The following is a 26407-nucleotide window of genomic DNA, read 5'->3' on the forward strand; positions in this document are numbered from 1 at the left end:
ATGGCTATTGATGTAAATGATGCTGGTGTTCTCACCTTTAGGCTTCCTTTCTTGCAGTACTCTGTAATAATACAGATATTTGGAATTTCAGTGCATATACCAAAGAAGGCCACCAGATTCTCATGCCTCAACTCGCGCATCTGAAAGCAAAGAGGCCTTGTTAAGCACATTTGTTTGGTTTTAGCCCACGAAAGCTTATGCTCAAATAAATTTGTTAGTCTTTAAGGTGCCACAAGTACTCCTGTTCTTTTTGCGGATACAGACTAACACAGCTGCTACTCTGAAACCTGACATTTGTCTACATTACAGCACCACCCCTGAGTTGTTTCTTAGTCATCGTTTACTAGAAGAATCCTACAAAGTAGAAATGAAAAGGTCATTAGCTCATCTTGTCCAAAGCTGGCTTGTTCAGGAATGCCTCTACAATATATTTTCTATTCCTGAGACGAGTCTTGCTTCAGATGACTCAAGTATTTGAGCTTCCACCATTTCCAGGAGTCTATTCCAGCTCCCAGGAGTCCATTCTAGCCTGATAGATCACCACTATTAGGACAATCCCCATTATTTCAGCTTCATATCTTCTTCACAGCCCCTGAAAATACCCCACTGGACCACCCTGGACAATTCCTCTCCCTTCTTAATGCTTCTACTTTGAAGATGGAGAAGGCAGTTATTTCTCTGGTTTATCTTCACAATATAAATATTTAGTCCTTTGGGACCAGATTCTGACACTCTTACTCATGCTGAATAGAACCGTGAACCATGATTAGGATTACTTCAGGAGTAAGATTAACACTCAACATGAGAAAAGGTGTCACAATCTGGCCCAGGAGCTCTCTTAAAATGTCAGTCCCTCCCAGGAGCGGCACCAGGGTTTTTGCCGCCCTAGGCACCAGTGCTCCTCCTCTGAGCTTTCGGCAGCGGGGGTCCTTCCACTCCACTTCTTCTGTGCACTTCAGTGGCGGGTCCCAGAGCGAGTGAAGGATCCGTTGCTGAATTTCCGCCAAAGACCTGGAGTAGAAGGACCCCCTGCCGCCGAATTTCTGCTGAAGGTGGCAAAATGCAACCCGCAAATCCTGCCGCCCTAGGGGACCACCTAGAGTCGCCTAGTGGAAGCGCTGGCCCTATTAAATCCTATTTGATATTGGTCTTCTCCTCCAGCTTGTCAATACCTTTTTAATATAGAGGTGCCCAAAACCAAAAGGCATGACACTGATGAAGCCTAAGTAGAATCCAATCTTCTCCCAAATTCAAAACCAATAAAATATTGCAGGCTCTGGATGTGAATTTCAGCTTGCTAAAGATAGATGGACCAGTTGCCCGATTCAGCAGTACCTACAGTATGTTTGTGACATACTTTGCTTTTCATTTCAGTCGGGCATAGGAGGATCATGTTGAGGTTGAACCTTACCATCTGAACTTCATGAAGGACTGACTGTTTCCGAATCCAGGCATCTGTTTGGTTATCAATGTACCTGATTGCAACAAGAGTTCCCTGAAACAAATATTCAGAAAGGTTGAATCCAACATACAGTACTTTAACACAGAAACTGTTTGGAACAGATCTGCACAAAAAGTTTATGAAGGCACCTATGAAAAAACATAGCGTGTGCTCAGAAGTTTAGAACTCCCATATGTTAAAATAGCTAAAAGTATCTTTCCCTGTACAGACATGCAGCCATAAGAGATGACCAATATGAGCTTCACTGTACAAGGTATTGGATTACTAACTTGCCCAGTGACAGACAAAGTTGAAATTGCCTTTTAAATCAATTTTTAAGGGCTCTGAGGGAAAGATGCCAAATTTATATTGGGAAACCAGCTGACTGTAACAAAGCATGGTTGCCCAATGATGATCCTGTGCTAACAGTAAAATTACCAATGGTTGTCACAGACGATACAGTCCAGAAGTGGTTTTAATTTAGGTTCTTTTATATTACATGCTGCCCAATGATGTTAATCGATATAGCATATATTTTCAGAACAACTTTATGCAGATGAAATAATGTACTCATGGAGGAATTACCAAGAACTGTAATGCTGTCATAGTATATATACTTTATTATATAGCCAGTAAGTTAAGACTCATAAGATATGTCTTGCTTTTGGAAGGCCAATTATGCTACCCAAAAACTCTGACTCCATCTCTGTCAAAATTTCATATAGGACATTTCTGCAATCTGCCCTTTTTGACAAAGAAGAGTTGGACATTTATCAGTAACCTTAGTAAATTAGTACCATCAGTTTCACAGTGCTACCTGTGAATCCTGAGAACTACTGTGACTTTTATTCTTTTGGCCGTCTTGTGCCCTATTCATCTATACAGAGCACCCAAAGCATCACAAAGGAAACCAAAAAGGACACAGTTAACATAAGAGAGCAGAAAGTACACCTACTGAAGCTCATCTAATCTCCCTTCGTAGTCGTACCTGGTAAAGACCTATTGTGGTATAAAATACAACTTTCCCCTGCTTGTCCTTCAACCCAGACCGCCAATTGTTTGAAAATATCAAACTGGACCCAACGCTTTCTTGTCCGTTAGACACTGGTGTGCTTGTTTGCGATAACTCAAAATGATCCTTTAGGAGAAAACACAAGAGATGTGATACTGTTAAAACTTCATAAATGACCTAGTTAAATTTTGACAAACCTAAGACTTGCCCATATTGACAAAGACAAACTGATGAGGAAGAAACCCAGTTATGGGTTTGCCTGCAGTGCTTACCATAAATGATAAAGACAAAACACTGGCAATAACAAGCAAGATGCCTTCCAAACTTATATAGAAGGAAATCACATACGCTTGGGCTTCACTCTTATATAGAGGACCAGCACAAACATAAATAGAAATGGGCAAAAACATTTCATGAGAAACAGTTGTTTCCCCCCCCAAAAAAAATGCAGATTTGGGTTGACCAAAACAATTCACAAATTCAGATCAATTTTGGCTAATTGTTCCAGTCAAAAAAAATAATTCAGAAACGTCAAAACAGTTCGATTTTGGAATTTCTGAAACAAAATGTTTTGACTTTTCGTTTTGAAAAAATATTTCATTTTGGCATTTCCCTCAATTTTACTTTTAATAAAACCATAGAAACATTTTTTAAAATGAATTTTTTTTTACTTTTTCAGTTCTCCGAAAAAGTTTGAGAACAATCACTTCTGACTAACCTGAAATATTTTTTTTAATTTTTCTCTTCAACCAGTGAACTGAAAAAATCGGTATTCACAAAGCTCTATATTTAAGCCCTGAGGGTTATGTCCAGGGTTGACATACGGCGAATATTAGCCCTCTCCAAACAATTTTCAACTAAGGTGTAAGTAGAATGGTTGTGCTGAATATGCCTTGTGTTGCTTCTCTGGACAGCAGTGAATTTCACCCCTTAGTGAGTAATATGCTAAGAAAATGTTTTAGAAATCATTGGGAAAAAGTGTAACTGACCTAACACTGCCAGGCAACACAGATCAGATCATAGACTCATAGACTTTAGGGTCAGAAGGGACCAATATGATCATCTAGTCTGACCTCCTGCACAAAGCAGGCCACAGAACCCTACCCATCCACTTCTATAACAAAGCCCTAACCTGTCTGAGTTATTTAAATCTTCAAATTGTGGTTTGAAGACCTCAAGCTGCAGAGAATCCACCAGCAAGTGACCCATGCCCCACGCTGCAGAGGAAGGCGAAAAACCTCCAGGGCCTCTGCCAATCTGCCCCGGAGGAAAATTCCTTCCCGACCCCAAATATGGCGATCAGCTAAACCCTGAGCATGTGGGCAAGACTCACCAGCCAGCACTCAGGAAAGAATTCTCTGCAGTAACTCAGATGCCATCCCATCCAACATCCCATCACAGACCACTGGGCATACTTATCTGCTGATAATCAAAGATCAATTGCCAAGATTAAGCTATCCCATCATACCATCCCTTCCATAAACTTATCAAGCTTAGTCTTGAAGCCAGATATGTCTTTTGCCCCCACTACTCCCCTTGGAAGGTTGTTCCAGAACTTCACTCCTCTAATGGTTAGAAACCTTCGTCTAATTTCAAGTCTAAACTTCCTAGTGTCCAGTTTATACCCATTTGTTCTTGTGTCTACATTGGTACTAAGCTTAAATAATTCCTCTCCCTCCCTAATATTAATCCCTCTGATATATTTATAAAGAGCAAGCATATCCCCCCTCAACACAGTATAAGGACCCAGTCCTGTACTGAGCATCTACTGCTGCAAAGTAATCACTCCAGATTCCATCAGTGTAACCCAGGGCATAGACGGTTTGACCCATTAACTCCTTAGGCCCTGATACTGCACTAACTTCAAGCATAAGAATAGGCCTATTGATTTAAATAAGACTACTTAAGCGCTTAAAGTAAGGACATGCTTATGTACTTTGCTGTAAGTAAATTTCTCCAACTTCATGACAAAAGCATGGTTAATTGCTAAAATGATGACAAACTTATGGATCCCTTCTCTCAGAGTATCATTTATAACTAGTGTGATTCCTGGTATTTCAAGGTCTTGCTTTACCTTATGATCTTTAAGCATAATAATATCATTGTAGTTTATTTTCCACCAGATGTCATCCATTTGCTTTTGCAGCTTCCTTTCCTGGATCTTTAAAAACATCATTATGCTGGCAGCTCCTGAGACTGTTACCAACAGGACAACAATCAGAACGGTCATTGGCGTACCTGTTAAGGACATGATACAGATTATCCCCAGCCATATGGAGGTGGAGAAAAATCTTGATGGCACAATCAAACTGGTGATTTTTTCAGGAGTAAGTTGTCACCTTGCTTCATATTGGTATCACATGCTTGGTTGATCTCTGGTTCCAGTCCAGGGGCTTTTCACCACGCAGGCAGCATAAAACAGTTGGAACACCAGTTTAATTGGCTCCTTGTGGAGAATCCAGTGGAATAATGCCCTTCTAACATTTCCTACATAGCCACCCTCCTCCTGACTTTCAGAGACGTGGATTACTCACTGCTCTTACTGGCTTCAACTGGAGATGTCGGTGCTCACCACTTGAGAAAATCAGCCCTAAGTGTCACTAGTTATGAACCCAAAAAATGGAAATCACCAAAGATTAGCAGACACCTTTTCAAATATTAGCCTATATTTAAAAAAAAGCCTAAATATGGATGTAGTACTGACACTTAAATAATAGCCTAATTTTCAGAAGTCTGAGCACACAATAGCTCTACATATTTAAGTGCATAAATATGGATTTAGGTATGTACATTTAAGTATCCATTTTTTAAATCTTGGTCCTAAGTCTCAGCCTCTCTTTGCCTCAGTTTCCCTATAAAATGAAGATGGTATACTGTAGACACACTCACAAAGTTTATCCTTTTCTGAGGTACTGTGAGATTTCATTAATTAATGTTTATAAAAAGCTTCTTTGATCTTTGAATGAAAGATGCTAAAGAGCAACAAAGTATTTCCTTTGTCTCTTTCCCCTTCTCATGTGCCCAAGAGTGCTGATCTCATTAAGTATGACCATACTCACTTATAACTGAAGTTTTACACTGTTCATTATAAAACCCACAGTACGGTCTGTCTTTGGGAGGAAAGCCAGCCAGCCAGCTGATGTAGGCAATTTCCGTGGTTGGGCTATAGATGGAGACAGATAAATGTAAGTGCCCATTTCCATTACCTGTTCTCCTTTACTAAAGTTATTTTCCAATGGGGAGCTCAAAATTGGCATCATTTCTAAAGCTCATAAATTCTAGAACTGATCGGAAAATGTGATTCCCCTCCACCTCCCCCCCACACACACAAATTTCTATCAGAAAAAAAATCCTTTTGAAATGTTTTGATCAAAAATTTCTGATTTTCTGCAAGAGTTTTTTAAACTCCCTTGGAAGCCTATTCCAGAGTTTAACTATCCATATATAGTAGTTAGAAAGTTTTGCCTAATATCTAACCCAGTGTTTCTCAAACTGGGATTGCCGCTTGTGTAGGGAAAGCCCCTGGCAGGTCGGGCCAATTTGTTTACCTGCCCCATCCACAGGTCCGGCCGATCACAGCTCCCAGTGGCCGCGGTTCATTGCTCCAGGCCAATGGGAGCTGCTGGAAGCAGCGTGGCCTGAGGAACTTACTGGCCGCCACTTCCAGCACCTGCCATTGGCCTGCAGCGGCGAACTGCGGCCAGTGGGAGCTGTGATTGGCCGGACCTGCGGAAGGGGCAGGTAAACAAACCGGCCCGGCCCACCAGGAGCTTTCCTACACAAGCGGCGACCCCAGTTTGAGAAACCCTGATCTAACCTAAAGCTCCCTTGCTGTAGATTAAGCCCTTTACTTCTTGTCCTACCTGCAGTGGACATGGAAAACAATTGATCACAGGCTCCTTTCAGTTTTCTTTTCTCAATACAAAACATGCCCTGTTTTTTACCTTTCCTTATAGGTCAGGTTTTCTAAAGCTTTTGTATTTTCATTGAAAAATACTACCCACAGTACCTGATTGTTTTTCTCTTGACATCATAATTAAGAATAGGAACAAACTGTGATGAATTCCCAGCTTTCTGCAGACAATATACAGAGTACTCCATCCACCTCTCACCTGATTCATCGATATACACCAGGCCAGTAACCCCTGGAAAGATAAAAGAGTACATAGCATACTCATTCAACACTGCTGGGCTTTTTTTGGATCAAGGTTAATTCCATGTTCCTTCTTTAGCATTAGTAGCTAACAGGCTGGTGATAGTAGGGAGCTGACACCCAGCTAAGCACAAGCCAGGCACCCTCGAAGTGAGCCTGCCTGAACCATAGCATAGACCTAAGAAGAAGGGTTGTGGAGCCTGGAACCAAAGGAAGGAAGTGTAGGAGTTCAAGAACCTGAGGACTGGTGGACCAGAGAAGCCTGCTTGAATTGCAGCACTGGCCCATGAAAGAGGGCTTTGGAACCCTTTCAACCAAGGGGGAAGGAGTTGTCAATTCAGGAGCGGGGCAGGACTTTTCTCTGGAAAGCTAAAGCCTTTCCAGAGAATCTAGGGGGCTGCAGTGGGACTGGTAGAGCTGCCCACTTCAAAAGGAACTGGAGGGGAACCAGGAACCTGATTTGCAACAAGAGCAAACTGGAGCTGAAGTTGTCTGGTGCCCAAGTAAGCTTCAGGGACCGATTTTCAATAGAAGACGACACCCTGCTAACTATGGAGCTGGTCAACACTTTTCAAAGTTAAAAAATGTCAAAGCAATTTTGGAAACAAATAGTTTATATAGACAAGAAACAGTTCCAACTAAAGCAGCTCTGGGTATGTAGTGCCCACCTACACCCCTTCCTTACTTTCTTGGTATTTGTTTTGATAAACCCCAGCACAATAATGCTTTGTTGCCATTTCTGCAAAAAGGAGAACATGGGAAGCACACCTTGGCCAGCACTAAAACTCTTTGTTTGTTGGTTTGTTTTTAAATGACAGACATGGGAGTTGCTAAGAGCTGGTGTTTTGCTAAGGTATAAAAAGAAAAGAAAAATGAATGGTTCCAAGCAAGCCACCATTTTTGCAAAAAATAAATAAATTGGATAATAGCTCTAGTTCTCTGGATTGAGTTCCTCTGGATTTACACTCAGATAACTGAGAGCAGAATCCAACCTTACACACCTTTGCAAACCTTCTACAATTCATCGGTATTTAAAAATGTGGGGGGGGGGTTAGAAAAAATGATTAATTTGAACTAAGATGTTACTTTGCACACTGCCCAGAGCAAATCAAGAAAATCTTCCCAAGCCCATCGGCAGCTTACCGTACAAACGGGTTTTGTTGTAGCCTTTCAAAGTGTTGACAAGTGCCTGTCCATCACTGATATCTTTCCCTTCTTTTAATATTTCCCTTACGGACAAGGCATAAAGCAGGACTGCATCGTGCAGGTAAGCAGAGTAAGAACTCACCTGAAAAGCCAAAATGGAAAAGCAATGTTTCAGCTCCAGAGATAAAAGACTTAGACAGAAGGGCCTTCTCCCTAGAGAATGAATATAGGGTTTGCTTACAAAATTTGCAGGATCATTTTCATATAAACCTTATAGGACTGATACTAAACCCTGGGACAAAGTCACCAGTGACTTTCTGAGCCAAATTCAGGCCTGGAATAAGCAGGTGCAATTTTCCATTGACTGCAGTTGGAGCTGTGTCTACATACGAATTTGATCCTCTGTATAGAAAAGCAACCAGGATCACTGTCCAGATAGGACGGCATGAAAGTGAAGGAAAATCTCTATAGAAATGGTTCAAGTCACCCTTCTACTTAACTGGCAATATCATCACCACCCACTGAAAATCAATAAATGGGTGACCCACATGTGTTTCTGATCTCAGGCCACTTCATTCAAGTAAGTACTCCTGGTGGAATCAACAGAACTACACAAGTTGCACAAGAGGAAGATGGCCCTTGGTCTGAATTAACCCAGTGGCCACACGTGCAGCAATTAGAGAGGACCATATCAAACCTCTTCTTCTGAAGAAAGTGAGCTGTAAAATGGCTGTCCCTTCAGTTTTTCATAGACCTGCTTCAGAAAATCTGAATACATAGTGTATCCTCCATAAGGGTTGAGGGAAATCAGAAACACTGGTTGGTAGGCTTCAAGCACACTGCTGTTCTTCTCTCTGCTTAGTGCCTCTTTCAAAAAATCGTCCTGAAAGAGAAAGATGAATTGAGGGTACAGCAAGTGACTTAAAGTGATGGTGCTCTTAGTTCAAAGTGCAGTTATTGAGCTTGGGCTTGAACTGTGAGCTGCTAGCACAAACTGGGGTGCAGAGTTAGGGCCATCTTTACTGTTCGTTGGTTGATAAAGATTTCTTGCTACAATATTTTTAATGTCAATTCTCTGCTGGTGACAGGTTCCAGATTGATAAAAACAAGTGCTAATAAACCAACTTGGAGCAATACTCGCCAGGTTGCCACTGACCTGCTGCAAAACGAAGAACACAAATTTCCCATTCACCAGCCCTAGAAGTTTGGCCTCTAGCATAATAGACCTGACATCCGAAGAGCTGCAGATTAAAACAATAACTGCAAGAGAAGAGGATGTGTTTAGTCATTTGCTCCCCATCCATTTACCAAATTAAAAAAAATGGACAAGACAATCAGAGCTGCCAATCAACACTAGGATGATTTTTAAAAAGCTGAGTTAAATTACATGGCTCATGATTACACATTGAACATATTTATTGCTTTAGCCAGCATGGACCGATGTCAGTCAAAAGCTCTTTGTCATGGACTTGTGTAAATGAAACACGCATGGCTCACTGGGGCTTTCAGTGGTAGCTGGAAAGTAAGGAACAAGGTGAATGGGGTTGCGATCTGTCACGGATCCACAAGGTCACTGCTAAGGCCCCAGATTTGGGACAATCTCTAGAAGGAACTCTTTCAGTAAGCCAGCCCCCAAGGGATCTCACACATCCTCCAGGGTAAGCTACATGGCTTAACTGCCCCTTAAACTGGAGCTCTGGGCCTGCAGCACTCCTGCTTCACACCATGAGCTCTGTTCAGTGAGTCCAACTGAAACAGACCCCCATGGAGACCTGTATATTCTTCGGGGACCAATGCGCCTCTCCAAACACGTGCCGTAACCCTCACACAGCATTGTCAAAACAGTAGGGGTTTATTAGTCATCTGGAACACAGCATAGGAAGTCCCTAGGTTAGCCTAGAGGAATGAAGGTTAAAGCATAGTCCATTCTGTTTAGCCTAGAGCCCAGCTAAGCCATAGAGAAATCCATTGTTTAAGCTCCGTTTCTCCAGAACCCCAAGTGAGCCCCTGATTGCCTCTCACAACCCACACTTAAACCCTACCCAGTCCTTTGTTCTCGAGATGGGGAAATGCCACTCAGCTGCCCAGCTGAGAGGCAGGGAAGTTCATATCCCTCTGGGGCATTGCTTGCTAGATGTCAATGACCAGGCAACTGGCTTTGCCATTGTTTTCTCAAGAGCTCTACTGGTATGGAACCTAAGCCCTAGACAAATAGGCGCAATCCACACCTGTGTCTTAGCCTGCCCCAAGAGCAAACAGTCTCTTTCCACCCACCAGGTAACAATGCAACATATAGGGGACGCTGAGGCACAAACAGGACTCACAAAAATATTTCAAAAAATTCCCACTTTGTCATACGACCCCTGGTGAAGCAAAGGGGAGGGGAGGAGAGAGACCCCAGACAATGAGCTAAGAGGTGGGCTAAGTAGGCTGGAATTCAGGAAATTCTGAAATTTTGCCATTTGTTTTTATCTGGATCACTCTTCAGGGCAGAGAGTGTCTCCTGTTCGTACACTGTGTGGTGCCTAGCACAATGCTCTGTGCAAATCACAATGCCCTGTGCAAATCACAATGAATCCAGTTAAGTCAGTGTAGCTGGTTTCCAGGTTCCACACACTAACACAATCTTGCTGCTGCCATCTCACCCAGAGAGGAATGTTTCCTATTTATAGTGCCTTGCATGCCTTACTCCACAGCTAGTGAGAACATATCAATCATCCTCTAAACTCACTCACAGCTAAGCTTTTGAAAAAAAAAAAATATATATATATACACAGAGAGAGAGAGAGAGAAATAATTCTAAAATAATAATGCAGAATATACACTAATTATACCAGATAAGCTTCCAGATTGATACAAGTAATGTGTTGTAGTAATTTTTCATTCATCTGTATTTGGCAAAGTTTGACATGTAGTCCCTTTAAAGCCAGCCAGTATAAAACACTTTTAAACGGAACTTACTTCTGGCAACAGACGATATGTACTTGAGGTTTTCCTGGTGGAGACTTGGATCTTCTGTGTTGTATCTGACTTTAGCAGTGATAGTGATATTGACTTGGAGTTGGTTTTCGACTGACGTCCAGAGTTCATCAATTTTCTCCCCGGTGGAAGCATCAGATGAACCTCCAAATAATCCAACATATTTCCAGCCAAAATACTGTAGACTTTTATGCAGAACTTCCCCTATCCTTTGCAGAGGGGAGACAAGTTTGACATAGGTGTCATATAGATCTGCATTGTCCAGCTTTGCACCCTGGCCAACAAATCCAAACCAGGGAATATTCCAATGAGAAGCCAGCAAACCAGTAACCTAGGTGGCAACAAAAAGTGTTTTTTCAGACATATTATTTAATGTCAGTATTTAAAATGCAAAGGTTGGACTGATAAGTAGCAGTGAATTGTTTGGATTAATAAGGTTTATTGGCATCTGCTTCTCCTCTCAGACCAGTTTTACGCAGTCACTCCATTAATTTCAATTTACACCAGTGTGAAACCAGAAAAAGCTCCCATATTGTTATAGAACAATGATGCTATATAGCTGAAGAACTAGCTTATCCTGTGTAAAGCCCAAGAATTGGGGGTTAATATTGTACGAACCAAATTAATCTCTGGTTAACTCCATTGACTTCAACATTCCAAATTCTTCTCTCACCCTTCAAATTAAATTCTAAGAGCTCGACTCATGCCACAAAATGAGGATTCAAATCAAGATTTTGGACATCCCCATGTCTGTGGTTGTTCAATATGGAGATTTAGTTTGGTCCATTACAAAGGTAGGAATCATTTTCAAAATTCAGAATGAAAGATCAGTAATGACAATGCAAGTTACACAAATTCACAGTGTGCTGGTTACTTACATAAATCATGTTGCATTATTTCTGTTCAACACAGGCTATTTGAAATTAGTGCATAGTCAGGATTGAAATTCACTTTTCTTGAGAATTCATAGTACTAAACCTGGAGTACGAGGAAGTTCTTAGAATGAAAACAAAAACATGGTAAAATCACAGTTCACTTTCAAATTCAAATGAGGACAGAAATATTTCATGCTGCAGGCTCTATTCTGTGGAAAGAGAAAGTTCAGCGGTGCCAATGTGACATTTTATTAATGAAGTCTATTAAAGGGGTCCTGATGATATAGGAATCACTGTAAAAGTCTAGGTAGGTTTCTCTATTGCTAAGGAAACCTATACCATTGATAATCAGGGATAATGGGAGATAATACTTTCTCTTGTGAGCATCCCATGTGATTCTGGCTGCCAGCAGAAGTCAGTCTGAAAGTTTTTCTGCTCTTCTCTCTGCCCACAAAGTCAAATGCAACTAACAACAAATAACACAAACACACATCTTCAAGTGTAGCCTCCTTGTAGGTTTTATGAGACATCTCAAACAGCGTTCCAGTATCACCTCATTGCTGAGCTGCTACTGTGGGTCCGTGATTAAAATTATTGGGCAACTGAAATTGCACATACGCTCTGGCTTTTCACTGCTTTTATATTTGAATTGGTTACACGGGATGAAATTCACCCGTGAACAGAGGAAAAGAAAAAGACCACTGTGCCATGTAAGTCCCACAGCACAGGCTTTCCATTGGCCCTCTGCAAAAAAGCACAACCTTATTCAGTAGTTTATATTGAGTCATATGCTGTACCTTTACTGAGCAGTGCTTATTTCCCATATCTTATCCCATGAATTCATGGCCATGTATCTCTTCAAATATTTTCCCCGGTGACAAAAGGAATTTAAATATTTGAAAGAGCTGGGCATCACATAAGGCTGAGCACAATAAAAGGGAGAGGTTTTTTTCTCCCAGTGCTCCTGAAAGGATATTCACTTTGCATCTATGCAGACTAGATGTAAATATCACTATTGTAGCTTTGGTTAAAGCAATGACAGAGTTTCTGCCAGAATTTCTTTGTAATCCACTTTCATACAATCCTAATTGGTTCTGAAATCCACTTTTACTACTGACACATTTATTTATGATTTGTATTAGTACAGCACCCGAGTGACCCCAGTAAAGATCAGGACCTCATTGTGCTAGGCACTGTACATACACACAGTAAGAGACAGTTCCTACCCTGAAGAGTTCACTCTGTAATTGGATACAAGATGCAACGAGTGTGACAAACAGGAGGAAATAGGGGAGAAGGAAAGACAAAAGTAACAAAATTGGAGCAGATGGTTCCATAGGCCCCAGATGGACCAGCATTTCATACTTTCTCTTAGCAGGAGATGTATGTTCCAATAACTCAGAAATGGCTGAACAAAAATACTCCATGCTTAGAAAGCAGCTAGTCTTCGACAAGGAATTTGTCTTAGGTTGGGGAATGGTTAGTCATGGAGAAATTAAAAATAAAGAACAATTATAAGTGATTAAGCAAATACAATTGTTAAACGCAGTTGCAAAATCACCTCTAAGCATGCTTTATGGGCATCTATGAGGATGATTGCCCTGACACCATGCACTCTGTGATATGAGGCAAAGGGGAGAGACAGCTGTGCATCCGCTTTTCATGGCTAACATTTTCTTCTCCCACTCACAATCCTCCCTAGAAATCAGGTTACATTTTGGCCACATCTAGACAAGGTCCGGAAAACAGCCTATTTAAAAAAACTTTTTAGCTAATACAAAGGCTCCCCTCTAGGGTTTACCACATCCAACACACACAGCAATTAACACAACTTGCCCTGTCTACCTTGGGTGCAAAGTCCTGTTTAAAATTATATTAATTAACACGTCTGAAAACTCAAACTATTTTCCTAATCAAGACATGGCCTTTGAAGTCTCTCTCTGCAAGGAAAAGAGATAGAGCTGTAGGGGAGGGATGAGGAGGAGATTTTAAATGGAAGCCCACCACCTGATGCACTATACAAAGATTGCTGTGGCTGATAGTCCCCAGTGAGATTGCCAATTAAAAGGTTATCAACTATTTACATACTTGGGCTTTAAACAACATTTTAGATCTGGACTGGTGTGGGTCTTTAATTTTAGGGTGCCGTCATTCAAAAAAATCTCTTGTTTACATCATTTTGAGTTTTGTAGGAAAATTCCATCTTGGACCCAAAATCTAATCCACCAGTTTCAATGCCAATATAACTTTTTCTGTGGTGTTTACAAGGAGGCTTGAAAACTTATCATGGAAATAAGGTTGCAAACATAACTACACACATATTACTCAAAGTAGCAAGTGCCTGAAGGTACAGAACTGGTTGGCAGGTTGTAGGGTGACCAGATGTCCTGATTTTATTCCAATTTTGGGGTCTTTTTCTTATATAGGCTCCTATTACCTCCCATCCCCATCCTGATTTTTCTCACTTGCTGTTTGGTCACCCTAGCGGGCTGTCCCCCATTAGGGCTGTATTTCTGTGTTAGAAAGCTCTGTGTGTAGGCTGGGTAAACAGCTAAGGGGAAGGCAGTATATAAGAGTGAACTATTCTTATTATCACAAGTATAACAGGTGTGTGAGTAAACACACTGAGTAGTGAAGTGGAAGAGTGAGGCTAACAGAGTTTCAGGAAGATTACACAAACAATCAGCTACAGATACTCTCTTGAAAGTGGGCAGTGACTGAAGATAAGAATTTTTGTGGTAAGCTGTGTTTCAAGGCAGCTGTTTTTTACAAATGGAAATTTATGTGCTGAGGGCTGCAGAGGTGAACATCAGGTAAAGGAACTCCTGAAAAGAGGGAACGTGTATGAATCAGCTGGCCCAGGTGAATTGGCTTTTAGAGTGCAAAAGGAAACAGTGAATGAATTTACATTGGTATTTAATTTTGAAACACTCTGGAGACACCAGAAGATTGGGGGAAAGCAAAACAACATACCAGCATTCAGCCAAAGTAAGAAGGGTGATCCTAGCAATGATAGTGTCATTAGATCTAATTTCTAAACATAATAAAATATTGAAACAAGGAGCAAATATCTTATCTGTTCCTTTGATTTGTACTCTGTGCCCTAAGATCTAAGCACACATGCAAACCAAAATACATCTGAGACTTTTAAACTGACAGCACAACTAAAATGCTCCCTGCCCATCAGAACCAATAACATTCTCCCCCTCAACACATCCCTCCACAAAAGCCTGTGAAAGGAGATCAGCCTTGCAGAATGCTCTGAAAGCCAACAATCTCAGGCTGTATCAGACCAAGGATGAAGAAAGCAAGTTCCAGAGTTGAGAAGAATTCAGGGGAAATATCTTCCCAGCTGCCACTTTCCACAAGCAGCTGTTAACTCAAGCACCAGCACTGAATTTATATCTTTAAGATAGCCCATTAAGAGATTTATAGGTCAAACACAACTCCCCGAATTAGTCGGCTCACAATGAAAGCAAAAATACATACAGTACACAGAGCAGCAGGGCCAGGAGAGAGAAAGTGGAGGGAAGTCATACTCTACCTCAGCTGCTTCTGAGCAGACAGGTCCAAACAGGGCCGAAATGTTCTGCTTCTGAACCTGATTGATGAAAGCATTGACAGACTTCTTGGCATCACAGCCGCAATCAGCATAAACAAAATCCAAGGTGTAGTTATCCAGGTAAGATGGGTCTGAATTGACTTTATCAATGGCAATCTGGATAGCTGAGCCCAGCTTTTGGGCACTAAGTGGGTGGGAAGCATTCCAAGGAGCTTGAAATGCCACAATAAGCTTAGACGTTTCCAGTCCACGATCTAAAGCATTAGCAAAGATCACAGCAATAAGTGTTATTATGGTAGCGTAGTGGATAGGAATCAAATTAAGAATGACCCTCAGTATGTAACAAGGACCCATTCCGAGATCCATGCTGTCCCTTAACTAGCAGCACATCAGCAATTTGGAAGATTTCACTTTCCTCCTGCTCTTAGTGCTACTTATACTAGTGGCTCTAATGACAGCACCAGCTCCTTTGCCTGTGACATGATTTTAATTAAACAATGCTCATTAACTGAACCCTTACTCTCCAGAGCATTGTGCAATCTATCCTTCAGTAGGATCCTTACTTTGGACTTGGTGATACAAGTCAAGTCTGTTCAAATATTTGACAGCTTTCCGTTCATTGCATTTAAGAACATAACATAAAAACGGCCATCCTGGGTCAGACCAATGGTCCATCTAGCCCAGTAACCTGTCTTCCAGAGCCAGGTGCTTCAGAGGGAATGAACAGAATAGGCAATCATTGAGTGATCCATCCCATCTTACTTTCCAAGCTTATGGCAAACAGAGGCTAAGGACATTCAGAGCATGGGATTGCATCCCTGACCAGCCTGGCAAGTAGCCAGTGATGGTCCTATCCTCCGTGAACTTATCTAGTTCTTTTTTGAATCTGTTATAGTTTTGGCTTTCACAATATCCCCTAACAATGAGTTCCACAGGTTGACTGTGCATTGTGTGAAGTACCTCCTTAGGTCAAGTATCAGCGGGTAGCTCTGTTAGTCTGTATCCACAAAAACAACCAGGAGTCTGGTGACACCTTAAAGACTAACAGATTTATTTGGGCATAAACTTTCATGGGTAAAACACCACTTCTTCAGATGCATTCCATGCATGTTTTAAAAGGGACGGCATGGATCTCAGACTCAATCCTCGTTATATACTCAGGCTCATTCTGAATTTGATTCCTATCCACAATACCACAGTAAAAACACTTACTGCTTTATTTCGCACTCTGGCCTAGTTAGAAAGAAAAAAAATGTGTATGCCTCACATAATATAATACTGTATGTGAAAGAGAGTGGGACAGTACGTAACATTATCATCAAGGTGTATACCCACTTACTGAGTAACTGTGCATCGTTACCCTTGTTCTTCATCACCCGAGTTTGTTGTGACAGCTGTTGTGTCATGTCAAAGGCAAATTGTACCTTCTTTGAGCAGGAACTCTCTCTTTGATTTGTGGAACTCCTACCACATCTTTGGGCACTCAATAAGTAATGAAGAATTTTACAAGCAAATTGAATTGGTTGGGGCAAAAATGGGGGAGGAGGGGAAATTCTCACAAATTTCACTCTCTGCCTTCATTTTATGGTCAAAATTTCAACATATATGGACTTTTGAAGCTGCTTTAGGAATGAATGAACATGCACCATTGGAGAAACCATTTATACCTAAAATGGAAAAGTTTCCATACAACACAGGTGAAACACCCGTGTAATTTGGGCACCCTCGTTTGCTAACAAGAAAACACTTTCTGTGTGTGTATTATGTGCTAAGAGAGGATGGCAACCAATATGATACGTCTGAAGAGTAAAGTTCTTGACCTGGAAGAGCTTAGGTGGTTGGAAAGTGCAAGCTTCCCCACCTGCCCCAGCAGTGAACTAGAGGGCTTATTTCCAAGCATGAAAGGCTATGCCAGATGAAGCTGTAAACAGCATCTTTTCTTCTCTATGCCCAACACAGTGTGAGGGGGCATTGTGCTGCTGGAGGTTACATTTTTAGGAGGAGATGCAAAATTAACATCCCCAAGGCCCAGTGGCAATTTTGCAATTCATTGTCTCTGCAATTGGACCATGAAAACTTGAAGTGATCAAGAGCCCATGGATACTCAGACATTATGCTGTCTGGGGTCACACAAATACCTAGACAGAATGAGTTGTTTCCTTGTTTTCATAAGTGCATTCTGCCTTCCCTGCTCTCACATTCTGCATTTCCTTGGCTTTTAACTTGGAGTTCTCTCCACTGCAGTCACAAACTCTGGAATGGATATGTAGGTCACTGGACTGGAGTCACGTTAGAGCTTTACTTGCTTCAGTGCATGAGACACACTTTTCCCGAAGCAGCAGATCCTTGTGTCGCAACTCAAGTGGTCATATATGCTTACACATACTAAGGCTCTCCTTTGCTTGGTTGAGCAACTGATACTATATGGAGCCCCAAAACAGATTAGAACTGAAAAAGGAAATCTCTTATTCCATTACAGGTTCACACAGAAAACTAAGTAGGCTCAGTCTTGGGAAAACTTCCTCATATAATCCCCAATGCCCTGCAGTACAGCTTTGGGGCTCCTAACAGTAAATCACTATTCTCACATTGGCCACCAGATGGCAATAAGCAGGACAAAAATACCTACCTCATTACAATAACAAACTACAGATATCTGTTCTAGTCTAGAACTTCTAGTTGTGGCCACAAAACTTCTGAGGAAATTGACACGGTTGGTTTTGAACCTTGCTAATTCCATTTAAAACCACTCCATTTATGCACTACCCTTTTCCCCCTCCCACTCTATTGTTTTGAACATTGTCCCTTGCATTGCACAAATTTGTCAGCCATGCAGTTTGCAATTATGGGCTTTACCCACTGCTGTTAGAAAAAGATAAGCAGATGAGTTCCATTCAAAACTAAAAGGTACAACACACCAAGGATTGTTTTAACAGGTGTATCAGCAAGAGTAAAGCAATGTGTTTCTGTCTTTTTATTCCTTTGCTAATAAAATCTATCTGGCTTCTCAAAAATCATTGCGCTTGTAAGAACAACACATTCTCCTTTGGTCAAACTCCAAAAAGGGGCCAGTTTCATCCATGCAATCAATGGAGTTACACCAGCCATGTATTTGGGCCCAAAGTCTATTCTTCAGTTGGTGGTAACTAGATTAATGGGAACCCAGCTTGAAGAAACAGAAATTGCAGAACTTCCAGGGTACTGGAAAGTCTTTGAAAGCTATTATGGCAGCAACAATTGCATCACTACAGAGTATCATATTGCACATAATAAGTTCAGAAATCTCATAGATTGTTCTTCTGATGAATCAGGCAGGTGGGAATTGTTAAATCATGTTCACCGAAATAACTGTCATTTCAAATACTTTATAAAATCAACTCCTAATAACCATGACTTACAGGTTACCAGCCATGGGAAACATTAATTCCTTGAGTTAGAAATCAATCATCTCCTTTTTCTTGTCATATGTTTCCCTAGACTGCAGCATATGCCTAGCATAGCTGAATACAGATTTTTCTATCCAAGTAAATTGTTTCTTTAAAGAAAACCAGGTAATTTCAGCCCAGGAAGCCTTATTTGACTGCTCCTTTGCTTCACAACCAGTGAACGTGAACAAATCCTGAATAATTCATGACTCTTATGAAATAATTTTAAGGCATCTAAGTCTGAGGCTTAGATCCCTTAAGTACCTTTGTAAATCCCTCCCTATGTACCTAAAGATAAGCTTCTAAATCCACATTTAGGCACCTAAATACAAGGGAGATTTGCTGCCAGCACCCCTGAAAGGAGGGTCAGTTTTATTTCGGCACTTAAGGATGGATTTAAAAGCCTGATTTTAGGCCTAAGGAATTAATTTCTTCATTTCATGATTGCATGCCAAAGTAACCTCAACAAATCTTTTGAAAGCAGTCCCCAGTGGTGACAGAATGCAGACAGTTTTGTAAGGATACAGGGACTGTTCCAAGGCTCTCTGAAATCAGTGGGCTTTGAATAAGGTCCCTGGAACTAAATCCCAAGAAGTGCTTGGCACCTGCAACTCTCGTTAGGCCATGTCTTGAACTTCACAGATTCTACCCAGTCCTTTCTCAGGCAAAATCCCAAATGATTCAATTTCAAGAGTTTAGCCTACATAAGGACTGAGAAAAGATTGCTTAGGTGGCAGTTATAAGCAAATCTCAGGTTTTGGATTCTGGCGAATACTGTAAATACCCTTTGTGTTTATAATGTATACAATTTTGGGTAGTTATCACAGGTTTCTCTGCTCAATCAATCAGTTTTACCATGTTGTGATTTTACTGACATCAGTGGAGCTATTTATCCAGTCCTTAAATCAGAGATGGACCCAAACCAAAGTCTCAGATCTAAACATCCCAGAAGTTTGGATCCAGATCTGAATCTTAACTTCAAGACTAGGCTTGCTTTAGATGGGCCAAATCTTGATGTGGATGTGTATTACAATCGAGTTTGTCGCAGGTTACTTAGACATTTGTGCGAAAGTTAATGTCCTACACAATTTACAGTGCTAAGGCTTAGAAACATTCCAAATGGTCTTTAATCTCGCCTCATCGAAATATTACATGTCAGATATTGCTCTCTTTGAATGCCAGCTTTTTTTTTTTATCAGTGAATAATCCCAAAGTCCAAAGCCACCCCTTGCTTCTACTTTAATTTTCAGTTGAGTGGTCAATAACCAAAGTCCCTTTCAAAAATTGTTGTGCCTGCCCATGCTGGCCATGTCAGATTTCTTTCACATGCTTTATGCTTACAGTGGGGAAAGTTAAATATGCTAAAATATCCAGAACAGTCAGTATGGGGCCAAATTGTAAGTGGCACCTAACACTTTAGGCGCTCAGCACCTTTTAGGATTTGGTACCTGATCAGTGAGAGTCAAAAGGATCAAGGCAACACAATCAAGCCACATGTGAACACTCAACAAAAAGTAGAGGTCAGTTAGCTTCAGAGGGATGGCTGAGACTTCTCAAGGTAAGCAGTGTTCATTCTCATTTGGAAGCTGGGGCACACTGTAATCTTTACTAACTGCTGTAAAACAGGGACCTGAGCACAGCTTTTGGGGGCAGCTTTGCCTATTCACTTCACCAATCTCCACTGCAGCATTAAGCTCTCCAGGAGGAGATGCCCGCACAGTGTTTCTTTGCAATGAACATCCATGGATCAAACAGCATCAGGTTCACTGGACTTCAGAGTGTACATTCTGCATGGTAGCATTGCTGTTTTCACAGGTCACATGGAACACTGGAACCCATGTTACATTGGCTAGTGTTGTGATGTGGACTACATTCATTTGATGGAGATTAAGCAGAGTCACCAAAACCTTTCTCTACTGGGAGTCCCATCAGGGCCACAGAGACAACACAATGTTTTTCCTTGGGAAAAAAAACTAGACCAAATTCTGATCTCAGTTTTACCAGGACAAGTCCAAGGAAACACCATCTATTTCCTGACTGAAATCAATGGAGTTACTCTATCACCGTGGTGTAACTAATGCTACGTCTACGCTACAAGCCGACAGTGTGATTGCCAGCTCTCAGATACTAGCGTACTTGTGCTATCTTGAGGAGACCTCGCACAACGATAAATAGTCATGCAGCTGCAGTAGTACAGGCAGCAGTCACAGCAGCAAGTACAATCCTACCTGAACCCCTGCCCTGAGTACATACTCAGCTCTGCTAATATGTGCCTCCACTTGCTACCGTGGCTATCCTACTATTTATGCTTATGTTATGCTGATAGACCACAGGCAGCAGTGGTGTCTGATCAAACCTGTGACCTCTGGAGCATAATTAAGGCTAAGATTTAGTCAAGAGTATTTTTAGCAAAAGTCATGGATAGGTCATGGGCAATAAACAAAAATTCACGGCCCAGCGACCTGTCCGTGACTTTTACTATAAATACCCTTGACAAAAACTTAGCTGTTGTGGGGGCCCCAGGTGCCGACAGCTAGCCTTTGCACTGGTGGCAGGGGCTGACCACCCCCAGCCACCCACTGCTTCGAGGCCCCAGGGGCTGCTGCTCTGAAGGCCCTGGAGTCAGCCGTACCAGCCGCTGCAGCTGCCGAAGTCACTGAGGTTGCGGAAAGTCAGGAAATCTGTGACTTCTGAGACCTCTGTGACAGAATCAGAGCCATACATATAATGCATGAGCCTCCACTGCCTGAGCTAAAAACAGGCTCACCAAATGAAATTAATAGGCAGCAGGTTTAAAACAAATAAAGGAAGCTCTTCTTCATGCAGCACACAGTCAACTTGTGGAACTCCTTACCTGAGGAGGTTGTGAAGGCTTGGACTATAACAGTGTTTAAAAGAGAACTGGATAAATTCATGGTGGTTAAGTCCATAAATGGCTATTATCCAGGATGGGTAAGGAATGGTGTCCCTAGCCTCCGTTTGTCAGGGGATGGATATGGATGGCAGGAGAGAGATCACTTGATCATTCTCTATTAGGTTCACTCCCTCTGGTGCACCTGGCATTGGCCACTGACGGTAGACAGGATACTGGGCTAGATGGACCTTTGGTCTGACCCAGTATGGCCATTTTTATGTTCTAATGTTAATCTCTAGCTGGCCTAGCTGCCACTAGAAGAGGACAGAGAGCCACACCACGCTGGCCTGGATGATACTTGCACTGGCTCTCCTTAAGCTAGCATGACTGTGTGTAGGAATGACACCCCTAGCTTGCAATGGAGTAGTAGCCTAACATCAGACTCTTCCTGGCAAGATTTACATTAAAGACTTTTCTGCTCTTGCATAACGACTCAGTCCTATGCCCTGTTCTGCAGCCTTCACTAGACTCTTGTGCTGCCCTGTAGAGCTATTTGCTGTTGTTTAAGCCATTAACTGTACCTCACTGACACTTCTGATAGAAAACCCTCAGTAGAACTCCACTGGAGCATAGCAGAGGGAGAGAATGGAAGATTCTCAATGGCACGGGGTCAATCCAGTGAATTCAGACATGGCATCTCCAATCGTATACACTAGCATTGCTAGTCGACAGCCAGATCAGAGTAGCACATCCAGGAAGCATACAAAGTGACTGTAAATATTCAACATGTGCAGTCTAAATGACCTGGCACTTTAATGATATGTCTATCTTTTATGAGACAGCTCTGATGTAGCAACAATATTACTGGTTGTAAACTATTGGCACTGAGTTAATGTTACTATCAATCAGGCAATTATCACTTATTTAAGTTAATTAGGGATTAGTCTTTTATTGTTTAATAGCCAATTGCATTTTAACAGATTTCACAAGAGTAAAAGAAAAGTCTAAAGCAATGTGCTTTCTTGCCTATTAAACATATAGAGGAGTGAGGGATTAAACTTCAGCCCTAAGCACCAAGGAGAGAGCTAAAGGTCATTACATCCTACCATCTTGGGCTGATAGCACAAGCTCATCAATACAGCCAGTCAGGAAATTTTTGACAAACATGTTTTTTTCGTCAAAATATGTGCTGTTTCATCGAAGCCAAAACATTTACGAGACCAACTGATTGCAACACCATTTGCAACAAGAAGGTTTCTGTGGTCCAGGGTAGACTCTTCCGTAACTTCGACACAAGCCTGTCTTTTCTGATCCGACAATAGTCATTCCACACAATTCTGTTTTGCAAAATATTTTGAAAGATTTTGTTTTCATTCCAATGTGGCAGTAAAAGTCAACATTTCAAAAGTCAAAACCAGGGGAGTTGTCTGGCAGACAGTCCTACTCAACAAGGATGGGACTGGGTCTGGAAGTGCTTTCTTCTTCATAATACACATTTACAGTGAGAGCTCTGCAAGATGCGTACATAGCCCATCATCTGTAGTACAGCTGATGAATGCTGGAGGACATTCATTGACTTTTTAGATGCTGTTTCCTCAGTAGTGCTCTGGCCCCTAGATTCATGCTCCTCTGTTAATCAAAGTCCAGTGCTCAGCTGCCATAGGCTAAGTCCCCTAGGCAACATCATTACCACTAGTCAGCATTCACAAAGCTGCCTAAACTCTCACCCCTACTCCCAGCTAAATGCAGCTCAGAGCCCTAGCTGAGCCTAATGCCCCAGAGGCCATGAGAGATTCACAAACTAGGCAAGGGAACACAGCAGGACCTGATCCTGTAAATATGCTCTGAGTGCACCTAAGACCTTGCATGGGTCAGACCATGCAACAAGAGGCCATTGATAGATGTGGTGGCTGCCCAACACCAGCACAGAAGGCAGTTGAGGGAAACATAGAATAGGTGTAAGAGAGGCATGAGGTGCGAGCAGGAGACAGAGAGATGGTTTCAGCTGCTAGGGCACAGGCTAGCTAAGCACTGACCTGGCTTAGGTACCTAACTCCAGGAGAGGGTTTGCATCTGAGAATCCAGAGCAGAGGGAGGCTCCCATGCCCTTCTCCTTTCCCTGCCATTTCACTCTTGGGTTGAATTAAAGAATTTTGGGGCCCTCCATACTATGGCAACTAGGAGCCCTCCTGCCTTCGGGGTTGGGATCAGATCCTGCTCCATGGGGCTGGGAGACCCCAGGAAGATTGGATCATGAAGCAGGTCCTCAAGGAATCAATTCTGATGCACTTAGAGGAAAGGAAAGTGAATTAGGAACAGTCAGCACGGATTCACCGAGGGCAAGTCATGCCTGACTAACCTAATTGCCTTCGATGATGAGATAACTGGCTCTGTGCATGAGAGGAAAGCAGTGGATATGTTAGCAAAGCTTTTGATACTGTCTTCCACAGTATTCTTGCTAGCAAGTTAAAGAAGTATGGGCTGGATGAATGGACTATAAGATAGATAGAAAACTGGCTAGATTGTCGGGCTCAATAGATAGTGATCAATGGCTCCATGTCTCGTTGGCAGCTGGTATCAAGCGGCGTGCCCCAAGGGTCAGTCCTGGGGCCAGTTTGTTCAATATCTTCATTAATGATCTAGAGAATAGCGTGGACTGCACCCTCATCAGTTTGCTGATGATACTAAACTGGAGGAGTGGTAGATACACTGGAGGGCAGGGATAGGATACAGATGGATTTAGACAAATTAGATGATTGGGCCAAAAGCAGTTTGATGAGGTTCAAAAAGGACAAGTGCAGAGTCCTGCACTTAGGACGGAAGAATCCCATGCACTGCTACAGACTAGGGACCGAGCAGCTAGGCAGCAGTTCTGAAGAAAAGGATCTAGGGTTACAGTGGATGAGAAGCTGGATATGAGTCAACAGTGTGCTCTTGTTGCCAAGAAGGCTAATGGCATTTTGGACTGTATAAATAAGAGCATTGCCAGCAGATCAAGGGATGTGATCATTCACCTCTATTCGGCATTGGTGAGGCCTCATCTGGAGTACCGAGTCCAGTTTTTGGCCCCACACTACAAGAAGGATGTGGAAAAACTGGAAAGAGTCCAGCGGAGGGCAACAAAAATGATTAGGGGTCTGGAGCACATGATTTATGAGGAGAAACTGAGGGAACTGGGATTATTTAGTCTGCAGAAGAGAAGAGTGAGGGGGATGTGACAGCTGATTTCAACTATCTGAAAGGGGGTTCCAAAGAGGATGGATCTAGAATATTCTCAGTGGTAGCAGATGACAAAACAAGGAGTAATGGTCTCAAGTTGCAGTAGGGGAGGTTAGGTCAGATATTAGGAAAAACTATTCAGTAGGAGGATGTGTGAAGCACTGGAATGGCTTACCTAGGGAGGTGGTAGAATCTCCTTCTTTTGAGGTGCATAAGGGTCATGTCATAAACCGATAGCTAAGGTTAATGTTCTTTTACCTGTAAAGGGTTAACACAGGGAACCAAACACCTGACCAGAGGACCAATCAGGAAACAAGACTTTTCAAATCTGGATGGAGGGAAGTTTTGGGTGTGAGTTCTTTGTTTTGGTTCGGTGACCCTCTCGGCTATGAGAGTGATTTTTCTATCTCCAGGTTTTCTAATCTTCTGTTTCCAAGTTGTAAGTACAAGGATAGTAAGACAATAGGTTTATATTTTTTTTTGTATTTACATGTGTGTAGTTGCTGGAATGTATTCTTTTTGGATAAGGCTGTTTATTCATTTCTTTCCTTTAAGCAATTGACCCTGTATATTGTCACCTTAATACAGAGATCCTTTTATGTCCTTTTTTCATTCTTTTTATATAAAGCTTTCTTTTTAAGACCTGTTGGAGTTTTTCTTTAGTGGGGGCTCCAGGGAATTGAGTCAGCAGTTTACCAGGGAATTGGTGGGAGGAAGAAGTCAGGGGGAAAATCTCTTTGTGTTAGAGTTACTAAGCCTGACTTTGCATACCCTCTGGGTGAGGGGGAAGAGAGATTAGACCTCTCGGTACTTGTGTTTCCAGGACTGGAAGCAGGGAATCTCCTAGGGTCGTCCAGGGAGGGGAGCCTGGGAGGAAGTAACAAGGAAACAAGGGGAGGGGGTTATTTCCCTTTGTTGTAAGACTCAAGGCATCTGAGTCTGGGGGTCCCCCAGGGAAGGTTTTGGGGAGACCACAGTGAGCTAGGCACTGTATAATTCCTAGCTGGTGGCAGCAATTACCAGATCCAAGCTGGTAACTAAGCTTGGAGGTTTTCATGCTAACACCCATATTTTGGACGCTAAGGTCCAGATCTGGGAAGAAATGTTATGACAGGTCAGGCTTGACAAATCCCTGGCTGGGATGATTTAGTTGGGGATTGGTCCTGCTTTGAGCAGGGGGTTGGACTAGATGACCTCCTGAGGTCCCTTCCAACCCTGATATTCTATGATTCTATGATTACCTTGGGGGAGTGGGAGGCACTGGGATGGTCTGATCCTGCCTGTAACATAGGGAGGTCTGTGGGGGGGGGGGCGTGTTGGAGAGTGAGCCCATCCCACACATAACCTGTCATAAACAGATAGCTAAGGGTTAATGTCTCTTTCACCTGAAACACCTGACCAGAGAACCAATCAGGAAACCGGATTTTCAACTTTGGGTGGAGGGAATTGTGTGTCTGAGTCTTTTGTCTGTCTGCCTGCTGTCTCTGAGCTTTGGAGAAGTAGTTCTGTTTCTAATCTTCTGTTTCTAAGTGTAAGGACAAAGAGATCAGATAGTAAGTTATATGGTTTCTTTCTTTGGTATTTACATGACTATAAGTGCTGGAGTGCTTTGATTGTATTCTTGTTGAATAAGGCTGTTTATTTCAATATTCTTTTAAGAAATTGCCCTGTATTGTGTTATCTTAATACAGAGAGATCATTTGTATTTTCTTTTTCTTTTTATATAAAGCTTTCTTTTAAG

General features: G+C 42.0%; 1 protein-coding gene across 1 annotated transcript in view; it reads right to left on the minus strand.

Annotated features, from left to right (window-relative positions):
• The window catches only part of LOC115654504 (guanylate cyclase 2G-like), a 33581-nt gene extending 17040 nt beyond the window's left edge, over positions 1-16541 (minus strand). The window contains exons 1-12 of the mRNA XM_030568860.1: positions 16508-16541; positions 15151-15422; positions 10714-11062; positions 8910-9012; positions 8450-8642; positions 7750-7894; positions 6463-6598; positions 5513-5616; positions 4528-4691; positions 2430-2579; positions 1412-1495; positions 36-140 (exon numbers count right to left, since the gene is read on the minus strand). Of these exons, the coding sequence (XP_030424720.1) occupies positions 36-140; positions 1412-1495; positions 2430-2579; positions 4528-4691; positions 5513-5616; positions 6463-6598; positions 7750-7894; positions 8450-8642; positions 8910-9012; positions 10714-11062; positions 15151-15422; positions 16508-16541 (1839 nt within the window). The remainder of the gene's footprint in view (positions 1-35; positions 141-1411; positions 1496-2429; positions 2580-4527; positions 4692-5512; positions 5617-6462; positions 6599-7749; positions 7895-8449; positions 8643-8909; positions 9013-10713; positions 11063-15150; positions 15423-16507) is intronic.
• Between the last annotated feature and the right edge of the window lie 9866 nt (positions 16542-26407).

This window comes from Gopherus evgoodei, chromosome 7 (assembly GCF_007399415.2).
Source record: "Gopherus evgoodei ecotype Sinaloan lineage chromosome 7, rGopEvg1_v1.p, whole genome shotgun sequence".
NCBI lineage: Eukaryota > Metazoa > Chordata > Testudines > Testudinidae > Gopherus > Gopherus evgoodei.